The following is a 12,097-nucleotide window of genomic DNA, read 5'->3' as shown; positions in this document are numbered from 1 at the left end:
TAAATGTTTGGACAGAGAATAATTTAATCTAAATATTAACTTTGACTGACTGTGCGATACAAACAAGTAATTTGTTAAAAAATAATTGATTTAAAATAATTGATCCAATAATTAGCTTCATTTGTATTCAGTTATTTCTAAAGTAGCATTTGATGATTTACAAAATAGTTTTTAATCAACGCTCGTAGTTAATTCATTTTAATTTAAATTCATTTTAAATACACATTACAACCATCTAGTGGCCTTTTAGTATAACTACATCGATTATTCTAAATTATTAAATCAATCAATTATTAAATTTAATAATACAGAATATTCAAACTATAGTACACTTACTGTATGCAGACATAAAAACAAACATATTCAGTGTTTACAAGAACACAATCACATACATTTATATTAACACACCATGATAATTATTAAAACCACTTCTGTAAATAAACAACTGTCTTGTTTCTAATGTTTTGCAACATTGCATCCTCCAATGATCCATGAGCAGGAAGACGAGAGGTGAGAGATTTTGATGCCCAGTGTCGATGCTTAACAGAAGAGTGGATAATATTCATGTAATTAGACAATACACAAAACAGACAAATTATTATTGTGACTAACATGCATAATTTGTATTTATAGAGTGCTTTTCCAGACCAGGGTCACTAAGCGCTTAAACAATCAGAACAATATTCAATAAAGTATATACTTTAAAGGTCAAGATAAAACTGATAACACAACAGGAGTTCCAGAAAATCAAGGAAAAGCCTGAACAAATAAAAACGTCTTAAGATGTTTCTTGAAGGAGTCAGTAGATCATCAAACAGAGAGAGAGAGGAAGATCGTTCCAAAGCTTAGGAGCAACAGTCTGGAAGGATTTCTCTCCTCTGGTCAGGAAGTGTGTTCAGGAACCATCAGTAGATTCTGATCCACAGACCTCAGAGCCCGAGCTGGGGTGTAAGGCTGGATCAGATCCCTGATGTAAGGAGGAGTCTGACCATGAATAGATCTGAAAGTAAGAACCAGAATTTTAAAGTTGATCCTGAAAGAAACTGGCAGCCAGGATCGGAGAAATGTGAGTTCTTCTACTAGAGTGGGTCAGAATTCTCGCTTCAGAGTTTTGTATGAACTGCAGGCGAGACAGCTTCTTCTTGTTTAGACATGAAAACAAACTGTTACAATAGTCCAGGTGAGAAGACACAAAACATGGATTATAAGCTCCAGATCATGTTGTGACAACATTTTCCTAAGTTTCCTAATTTTTCTCAGTTGAAGGAAACAGTTTCTGGTCAGTTTTCTGCAGTGTTGAACTAGAGACATGTCTTTATCAAATACAACACCCAGGTTTCTCAGGCAGATTTTGACAGAAGTTACTTCTGACGTAACTGGACTTGGGACAATAGAATTACAAAAACAATTTATTACAAAAGAGCTAAACATTAAAAAGAATCAATAATTTAATAACAACCTGCCCATACTATGTTATCCCTTATTTACATTTTACCTGTTAAAAGTGATCCCACGAGATCTAGTTCGTATATTCCGCTCATTAGAGCAACCATAGCTGTCTGTCATCTTCTGACAGTTGCTCGTCTGCTGACACAATTAGTAGTTAAACCAGCATTTTTTAAATATGCAAGCACCACATATCGTAGCTACATGTATGACGATTTGAAAGGACCAAACCGTTTCAGAATTCGGCAAATAATTGTATTTTCTGATTGAGAAGAACCTCCTTCCCTGCAGCTCTTAATGCGCAGCTATCTCTGATGAGACTGTACTAGATGGCGGCGCTTTATACACATCCGTCTACATATGTATATATATAAATATATATTTAAATATATATATTAGACTTAAGACTTTAGACTTTCTTTTATTGTCATTGCACAGAAAACACAGCAGTGAAACTGGCAAAGAACCATTAAAAACACATCAGAATGAATGTATATATAAAAAGTATAAATATTAATATTAATATGTTAATATATATTAACTTGATAAACTGTGTTATTTGCTAATAAACTTTATGTGCTTAATTTATGATAGACATTCTTTAACGCTCCTGTATCAAGAAAGGAAGGGAAAAGAGAGGACAGACTGGAGGTAGGGAACAGGTCAATCGGACTAAAATAAAAGAAGGTAGGTCCTTAGACAAAGGGAAGGAAAAAATGATTGTGGATAGAAGGAAGAAGGAAATGGATTGGGTCAACTTGACCCAGATGTATAACAGGTGAATGTATTGTAAATAGGATATATAGACTTTGGTTATGCACAAGATAAACAAAATAATCATAAAAGGTGTGGGAAAACCATATCCATTCTTATTATTATCAACAATGGATATTTTCTTCTCTAATTAATCTATACATGAGTTAGTTTGGTGGTTTTGATAATGCATGCATCTTTGAGGAAATAATTGTAATTAAAAGAAGAAAAAAAACACAATGATAGTGGATATTTTCATTGATTGCGTTTTTATTGAACCTCTACTTTGAACTTATTCTTTGGGAGAATAGTAATGATCACGCTTTGACTGGGTTAATACTGGCTCTCTTCTTGATGAGATGCTCCAGAGCAGCATGCTTAGAAGTGTCCAGGTTGATCTTGTACTTGGCCAGGATCTTCATGATGGGCCTCATCTTCAACCACCACTGTGTCTTGGGAATACGATGCCTGTGAAGTAAATGATTGTCACAAGAAAGATGATTTAACTAGACGAACATGTCCTAGAAGTCGAGATATTGACGTGAAAATACATCAGCTGCGTCAGATTCACACATGAAGGAAAAACATCTTACTCAAAATCAGTCTTGTCTTTGAGTTCTAACAGAGGCTGAAACACCAAAGACCTCTTCTTCATTCCCAACACACAAGCAGAATCCGGGGAATTGGCAAAAATACGACCTTGAAAGTGAAAGATGTGCGATTAGAAGATTCTCTTGATTCGTCCGTACTGATGACATTTCCTACCGTGTCTGTAGCACTCCTTCAGTTTGTCAGTCAGCCACAGCACAGATTTGATTCCCATCTTTGTGCCAAAATTTCTGTCAAACGGACTCGGAGTTCCCCCCTAATATGGCGCAAAACATCAAGCTAGAAACTTCTGTTCGCGTCAGATGTTAGTGTTTCAGCGAGTACCTGCTGCATGTGGCCCAGAACGTTCTTCCTGCAGTCGAACACGCCTTTGCCCTCCTCTGAGTACAAGCTGAAGATGAAATCGGTCGTGTAGTTTGCATTGCACTTCTCGTTTCTACAAGGTAAAAGAATGAGGGTTGTTTAATATTCGTATAAAATAAATAAACAACACACAAGGAAAAAAAACATATGAAATTATAAACAATGTAGATACAGATGTCAACAGGTTGGACAGGTTGATCAGGAGGGCTGGCTCTGTGGTTGGCATGAAGCTGGACTCACTGGTGACAGTTGCTGAGAGGAGATCATTGAACAAACTACTGTCCATCATGGATGATGACAGTCATCCTCTCAACACTGTCATCAGTGAGCAGAGAAGCAGAATGAGTGCACGAATGCTCCTACCCAGGTGCAAAACAAATAGACTCAGGGACTCATTCATTCCTCGGGCTATTAAATTGTACAATTCTGAGTTCGGGGGCAGGAGTGGAGTGAGAGTATCTGGATGTTCTGTTCTATGTTAGTCTTTGTATCCTTTCCAACCTTACAACTTAAAAAGGGGGAAAATGAAAAAAATGATAAAACTAGTTCAAAAATGTACTTTTCATAATCTGTTTATTGCTAGTTAAATATCGCAGAATATATTCCCTTACATTTGAATTATAATTCCTATTCATTATCGATATTCATTTCAACAAAACAATCAAAATTAAGAATATTATTGGAACAATTGTTTAAGTATAATATTAATGAGAATCTTTAGCATCAAAATGTATTCACTTCAAATTGACATAACTTAACTTAACATCGTTGTTTAATCTGTCATGTAATCTGAACAAAATTCTTAATTAAGTAAAACAAAAAAAGCTCAACAGATTAGGTCAAATGTCATGTTGTAGGTTGTCAGTTCGTCACTTGGAAACACAATCGACAACTTAAGTCTACGTAACTGACCTCAGAATGAGTCCTCTTTTGACCGTGGTCTTCATTTTCTCTACGAGATGATCCACGTTGAGCTAGTTCAAAGATAGATGCCGTTACTAACCCAGAGTTCGACCGGGCCACTCACTCGCAAGGTGTCGTCAAACCTCCAGCTCGTGGATGTTAAAAGGTTCCTCGTAGATATATGCAGCGTCTGCCCCGGATGCCAAGCCAGCCATGGTTGCCAGGTAACCACAGTATCCCCCCATGGTCTCCACGATGAAGACCCTGCGCTTGGTGCCGGCGGCAGATTGTTTGATACGGTCGCAGGTCTGAGAAGACGAAGAAGAGGAGGAAGTCAGCGGAAGATGCGTTCGATTGAGTGGAAATATTCGAGCGCACCATGGTGATGGTGTTCAGAGCCGTGTCGGCGCCGATGCTGAAGTCGGAGCCGGGCACGTTGTTGGAGACCGTGGCCGGAACCACGACGATGGGGATGCACAGCTCCTCGTACTTCTCACGAGATTGCACCATTTCCAGACCCCCGACATAAGCCTTGTGGAAACAGGAAGTGGCAACACTTACATATTGCAAGAATTTAATGTCACTGAGAATTGAGAAAAACTGTTTCTGATGACGTTCTGTATATATATCTTAAGAAGTGATTTATAATTTGCCTACAAACAGCTACTGTGGGAAAGAAACCTCCCTTTCATAACATAAACATTTTGTTGAATCTAATCATGGTGTCATCGTTTTAACAACTTTGTGTTGTTTTGTGTGATTGTGTGCGACTGCGTCTCACCTCAAACCCGCCGATAATTACAATACCATGGATGTTGAACTTGGTGATGTTGAGGCTGATCTCCTCCATGAACTCACAAGGCAAAGATCTACAGGAAAGTCAGAGCAGAGTTAGATTCCCGGTCACCGCAGGAACTTCACGATGACCGAGTTACCTTTTCGTTCCCAGGTACGACCCCCCCTTCCCGGTCCACCCTGCCACTCCGGCCCAGTTGATGGGCTCGATCTAGTCAAGTCACATGATGCTTGTAAAACAGAATTACTCTTCTTTTTATTTTGTCCTTAACTTACCATTCCGTGAGCGAGTCCATCGAAGCCGTCGTGCACCGCCAGCATCTGGTGACCCTGCAGGACGCCGGATCTGACGGCCGAGCGCACCGCTGCGTTCATCCCTGCACACGGAGCGCCCACGTTCACGATGGCGATGTTGATGCCACTCTGTTTCCGGGAAGAAAACCCACAACGGTTTGTCAGATGAAATCGCCGGGCAAGAACGAACAGTCGTCTCTCTCACTTTCGTCTGCGGTATGTGCACATGAGCGAGCATTTTGTAGGTGTTCCAGTTGTTCTCGAAGCTCCTACGGGGAAACAATTAGCAATTCCTCTGTAGATGTGATCGCCGAGTATCCAGATTAGACTCACTTTCCCCGGAGCTTGATGGCGTCTTCGTATCTCCCCTCAGCCATCGCGACGGTGACATCTTTGGTCTAAAAACACACGTCAAAAAGACATCCAGCATCTTCCTTTTTTTATCAGTGTCAATGATGTGAACTCACCACTTGCACACACTCCATCAGAGGCAGCCTGACGGCCATGTTTCCGGACAGACTGACCACACAGGCGGGAGTGTCCGGCTTGGCTTCCAGCAGGGCCATCACGGCCTCCACGCCCATCCTGCTGGCCTGGGTCAAAAGAGTATGTGAGGCTGTGGTGTTAAATATTTCCCCTTGTTGGTGTTTTTTACCAGGATTCTGTCAAAGGCCGATGGAGTTCCACCTCTCTGGACATGTCCCAGTACAGTAGTGCGTGTGTCCATCTTGAGCTTCTCTGAAACCAACTAGAAACATTTGAGCTGATATTAGTTCTTCATTAAAAAACCCCATCTGGTCACGTTTTTTTTTTCTCTTCTTTTGAATACAATATATCTATAAAAACCCTGCTTTACCCAGGCATTTAAAATATAATTAAAACAAACGAACGACCTTTTTGCAGAAATTGTTGAAAAGAGTTGAAATTCAGGAAGTCGTCCTTCAATAATAAGTATTGAATATGATACTTTTCATTGGACTTATTGTTCTGCTTACTTTCGAAACTCCTTACGATTAACTAAAGTAACTGAAATGGTGGAAATCTTCCTTTCTTATTACGTAATACTGTAAACTATGGTTTTAGTTTCATCAAAATTGAACATTTTCATCTTATGTTGTCCCCAATAACACCCCTTTCGACCTACAATGAGAGGTCAGGATCTACATATTTTTTGTCAAGGGGTTTGGGAGTCTATAAGACACAGACACACGTGACCTTATACATACCCTGATGCATTTACTAAAGGGCAACTAATGTGAAAACCCAACTTTCCTGACTCGCTCACATGTTTCAAAGAAGTCTTCCTCTCCAAGATGCAGTCTCTTATCATCATGATGATGTTTTGAACTTATTTCTTTATAAAGTTCTTCCCCGGTCTGAAATCTCAGCGAATGAGAGGTTACGAGAGCGGTGTTCATTATGACGTGTTTATGGACTACACTCCTCCTCCAGCCAGCTTTATTCACACCCCGCTTTGTTTATACAACGAGTCCCTTGGAAGTGGACACGTTCGGGATTGATGACTCTTGGTGACAAACCTTGATGCTTGACCAAAGAGTAGGCATGGTTATGGTAAACCAGATTTAATCTCCAGAAAAGTGTTTTCAGGGGGCGGGGCTTAAGATCAATTTGTAATGTGAATATTTCAATTAAAAGAGAGTTTTGTACGAACAGACACATACTGATGAGTACAATAGAGGTCCTACATCTATTTAAGACACACTTAAATCAACATTTTAGTTGCTCTTTAACAAAAACCCTGGGTCAGATTTTCATTTTATCGGCCTGGTGGTCACATGGGTGCAGAGCATCAGTAAAAGTTCACTGTGCCAGTCATAGCTGCTCATATTGAAGGTGATCATTGCAAAAAAATGGACTTTAAAATGTTAGGTAGTGCTGATTTAAGATTTAAAAATGTACTTTTTTGATGTCTTCACATGTGATGGGTTTGCCCTTCAAGTCCATTGCTCCCTCGGCAACGATGATGATGTTCAGTCTGGACCCCCGGCCTCTTTGCTGTTGACAGAGAAAAATGCCCCTGGAGTTTAACTTTCAAATAGCAGGCTCTTATGCAGCCCTCATAAGGTTGGAGTAAAAACATATATAGCTCTTCATCAACAGTCATATTAACATGCTTTTGGATATGCATTGAGTATCTGTGAGTAGAACTACAAATACATGATATTATTATATATTATTTATAATGTCATAACCGCATGTCTTTGTCTATACATTTCTATTACGCTCTCCCTTGGTTGGACCTGTGGGATGAGAAGATTACCTCAGTCAGTCTTCTGCACAGATGCTCCTCCCATCCTTGGTCTGGTGGCATCTCAGGGATGAACACCCAGTCGGCCCCGCAGGCCAGAGCGGTCACCAAAGCCAAGTAGCTGCAAGTTACAGAAGATGCTCTGGTTAATGTCAAAAGGAATCTTGTGAGTGTGCAACAGTCACTTTTGTTTACTCTTGGTCACGTATGTGACATCATGAATCTGGGTTCACACATTTTTGGCTTTTCTATCTGGACTTCTGTTTCAAACTGTGCTGCCCCCACGCTCGTTTCTCCTGAATGGCTGCATCCTGGCTCTCTGGTATTCTGGTGCTACCAACAAGCAAAATGTATTTTTGTTTGCCATTGATATCATGACCCAAACCCAAAACATCTCCATGGCATCAAGACCAAATGAAGAACAGCTAAATGTGGACAATAATGAAACTCTGGTGATTGCTCCTGATGATAAGGTTCCAGGGTTGAGTCAGTACTTGGCTGACTTAGGTCAGTCTGTCAAACTGAGCCTGAGAAACCTGGGTGTTGTATTTGACAACAACACTGCAGAAAACTGACCAGAAACTGTTTCCTTCAACTGAGAAAAATCTCTAAACTTAGGAAAATGTTTTCACAACATGTTATGGAGCTTGTAATCCATGCGTTTGTGTCTTCTCGCCTGGACTATTGTAACAGTTTATTTTCATGTCTAAACAAGAAGGATCTGTCTCGCCTGAAGTTAATACAAAACTCTGCAGCGAGAATTCTGACCCGCTCTAGTAGAAGAACTCACATTTCTCCGATCCTTAAAACTCTTCACTGGCTTCCAGTTTCTTTCAGGATCAACTTTAAAATTCTGGTTCTTACTTTCAGAACTATTCAAGGTCAGGCTCCTCCTTACATCAGTGATCTGATCCAGCCTTACACCCCAGCTCGGGCTCTGAGGTCTGTGGATCAGAATCTACTGATGGTTCCACACGGTTCAGGACCAGAGGAGAGAAATCTTTTCAGCCTGTTGCTCCTAAGCTTTGGAACGATCTTCCTCTTCCTCTGTGTTTGATGATCTACTGACTCCTTCAAGAAACATCTTAAGACGTTTTTATTTGTCCAGGCTTTTCCTTGATTTTCTGGAACTCCTGTTGTGTTATCAGTTTTATCTTGACCTTTAAAGTATAAACTTTATTGAGTATTGTTTTGATTGTTTAAGCGCTTTGTGACCCTGGTCTGGAAAAGCGCTATACAAATAAAAATTACTTACTTACTAACTTACTTTTCATGTGTCTATAAGAAAGTTCAGAGCAGACTGTCTTTCTCAGGAGGCTCTGGTCATTTCTGCAGGAAGCTCCTCTGCATGTTCTACCAGTCTGTGGCGGCCAGTGTCCTATTCTATGCTGTGGTGTGTATGAATCTATTGTCTGTGTTGCTGTGTGCTAGAAAAACAATTTCCCAAATAGACTTCCAGAGGGATTCATGAAGTCATATCCATTCATCCGTCCATCTATGTCTAATAGTGTGTAGAAAAATGCTTTGGTTGGATATCACAAACTCTACTCACCCGCAGTGCCTCCCCATCACTTCCAGGATGAAGGTTCTCTGGTGACTAAGAGTGAGTTTCATTAAAGACTCAGGATCGACAAATAATGAAACTTGTTTATTTGTGGAGCAAACCTCTGAGCGGTGGTGGTGATGGCGTCCACGATCTCGATGATGCGATGAAGAGCCGAGTCCGTGCCGATGGTCATGTCGGTCCCGCAGAAGTCGTTGTCGATGGAGCCGACCATTCCCACGATGTTCAGGTGCGAGGAGCTCGCCGCCTCTTTCTGGGTGATCTTACCTTGACACGTCAGGTCGCACACATTTTAAAACTGAAGCTCCTTTTTTTCCGATTCAAAGTGTTCGACTCTCACCAGCTTTCATGAGGTCAGCCAGCAGCTCTGACCACTCCGTCCGGAACTGATTGGCACCTGTCAAACTGCCGTCACCTCCTATAACACACAGGTTAGTGATGCCCAGTTTGACCAAGTTCATCGCTGCCTTGGTACGTCCCTCCTTGGTGCGGAAGTCCTGACAGCGGGCGCTTCCAATGACAGTTCCGCCCTACATAGAAGCGAGAGAAATAAACGGTGTCAGATGAGACGTGTCAGCAGGAGAGAGAGAAAAAAAAGTCTCCCTGAAACGTAAGCGCTTGAGTCGTGATATTCAGTGAACTCTGGCATTTAAATAAGATCCTGCTTCAGTTTATACAAGTCATCAATCCAGCTCTCACTGGAAAGGTCAACGAGGGCATAAGGTCAAAGAAGAGTTGTCCTTACCAGCTGAAGCATCATTGAAACACTCTCCCAAGTAGCGAGGCGGATATTATCTCCACCGTCCACTAAGCCTTGGTAGCCCTGTCGACAAAAACACACATTTAATGTCATTTAAATGTGTCTTTCATTTGATATTCTGTGTATTTATCAATATTAATATCATATTTTTTTTTAATTCTAAATCACACAAAGGTATTTTATTTAAAAAATAGTTAATTTTTATTTATGACTTGTTGCTTTACTAAATCGAAATGAAGGTACTACTCGCCTCATGAACAAAATACACCTTTGCTCCGGTGTATAAACCCACTCGTACTGTGGCCCTCACAGCAGCGTTCATACCTGAGGACACATCAGCAGGTGCGTTAACAGCTTCACTCACACGCTTCATTGAGATGACTGATTCAAAGTTCAGTAGAAGGTCAATAAGTTCTCTGACAGAATAGACAAGAAGGTTTTACGAGACTCGTTTTTTTAGTTTTTTTCAAATATCTAAATGAAAGTCTTACTAAAGTAGTCATTTTGTCAATAAGCTAAGAAGCTAAAGCAACAGAAAAAACGTTTTATTTCTTATGAGAGCTAAACATGAAAAACATTTCTACTCTTTCTTTGAGTTATTTTTAAGTCATGCTTTAATTAGAAAAAAAAAGTGAAATAATGCGGCGGACCATTTACAGTTATATAGGGACTTTTATAGCCCTCAAGCCTTGACTTTGACTTATTTTCAACAGAGAATTGTCCCTTTTATAATTTGTTATTTTTAAACAATATGGAAAGACGTCTCTTGTTCGTTACTTGAGTCTGGAAAACACATGTGGTCATTTTTGACGCTTTGGACTAAAATATGATTCATTATTTCTTATTATTTCACAAATGTTAATAAAGCAATAAAGGGGTATAGAGACGCATTAGTTACTCAATTACTGTAAGTATTCTGTATTGAATTAATTCAACCTTTGCTGGCCAGAGTAATGTAAATAAGTATTTATTATTTAACATTGTTTATTATTTATACACATATTTCCACACATTTTGTTGTTTTACAATCTTTTTGAACTGTCTACCTCATCAGCATTGTCCTGGTATTTTCAATATTGTTTCATCGAACAATGTCTCCATGTGTTCCTAACTTTGTCTGTCTATCAAAGGGACTCGTCTTTTTCTCTGAAGTCCCCTCCGCCATAGCCGCACTCTCTTCTTCACCTCCCTTAATTTCTGATGTCCGAACTTGAACCTGTCTTGTTCACAACCTATTTCAAATAGAACATGAATTTGTGTTTGTTTAAGTGTTCATGTTGTGAAAAGGACACTCATGATCTAAGTCCACTTTGAATCCCGCAAAGGTCATTTCTAAAGGACAAGACGAGTGTAAGTTGACGGCCGGTGCTCTGAGCTTCTCCCCTTACAGAGGAGGAGAGAGCTGAAGCGTTGAAAACCACTGCTCTTTGCAAACTCTCTAAAAATAACCCTCAGTTCTGATCCGAATAGAGTTTCACACGGTGTGTTTGGAGAGTTGCAGCTCGAGGGATTGTGAGTCTCAGGTGCCGTCTGAGTATGTATGAATGTGAAACACTGTGTAACAATGTGTGTTGGTCTGATTGGTGGGATTGTCATGTGATTTAAATTGTTTACACAAGTACATACAAACACATATTGACAGATCATTTGTTTTTGGACAAGGAGGTTCACTTTCATCTCATGAAGTTGATCTTGAAAGTTTCTTCTCAAGCCAGACATCACAGGCGGGACACACACACACCTCACTGTGGACTTACCCTGGGCATCTCCACCAGAGGTCAGCACAGCAATTGCCCGACCCTCGCCCATCTTGGTGGGGTCAACGGCATCTTTTTCAGCCATGGTCCTGATTTCGGACTGCGGACGAGAGGCCTGGACTGTGAAAAGCTCAGCTGGCCGCACACACGCTAAATCAGCACGTCTGGTATGACAAGCACAAACTCTGCAAGTGCACGACTGTCTGTCCTGACAGACACATTTAGAAACCAGCTCCACCCACCTCACACACACACACACACACACACCCCCCCCCCACACACACACACACGTTTTGGTATCTATGACGAGTCACATGTTCATTGACATTAAACTAAAGTTACAACTGAGTTCATTTTTATCTATAATTAATCTTAATTTTCTTTAAATACATTTTCACATTTTATTTTACGTTGTGTCAACATTTTAACATTATTTATAATTTATTGTTTTAAAACATTTTCTTGGAAAACGCAAACCAGTAATAATAGGAAATTGAGATTTAAACAAGAACACTTTTTGTTTGAATCCAGAAAAATAAAACCCGACAAGAGCAGAGTAAGAAAAAAGAATAAACCACAAATCT

The 12,097-nt window shown here is 40.1% G+C and overlaps 1 protein-coding gene across 1 annotated transcript; it reads right to left on the bottom strand.

The window, feature by feature from the left end:
- Positions 1–2,479: 2,479 nt before the first annotated feature.
- On the bottom strand, positions 2,480–11,689 carry pfkmb (phosphofructokinase, muscle b). Its single transcript, XM_087800506.1, has 22 exons — positions 11,514–11,689; positions 10,007–10,080; positions 9,742–9,819; positions 9,337–9,526; positions 9,098–9,263; positions 8,985–9,029; positions 7,445–7,553; positions 7,084–7,179; positions 5,819–5,911; positions 5,631–5,756; positions 5,497–5,561; positions 5,369–5,432; positions 5,146–5,292; positions 5,010–5,080; positions 4,856–4,943; positions 4,453–4,605; positions 4,218–4,382; positions 4,084–4,145; positions 3,133–3,244; positions 2,965–3,064; positions 2,793–2,898; positions 2,480–2,667 (listed from the first exon to the last, which is right to left on the bottom strand). The coding sequence occupies exons 1-22, from the start codon at positions 11,596–11,598 to the stop codon at positions 2,517–2,519; spliced, it is 2,346 nt and encodes a 781-aa protein (XP_087656632.1). The 5' UTR covers positions 11,599–11,689; the 3' UTR covers positions 2,480–2,516.
- Positions 11,690–12,097: the final 408 nt, after the last annotated feature.

This window comes from Callionymus lyra, chromosome 10, assembly GCF_982586985.1.
Source record: "Callionymus lyra chromosome 10, fCalLyr1.hap1.1, whole genome shotgun sequence".
Lineage (NCBI taxonomy): Eukaryota > Metazoa > Chordata > Actinopteri > Syngnathiformes > Callionymidae > Callionymus > Callionymus lyra.
This window is presented reverse-complemented; position numbering and strand designations above follow the sequence as displayed.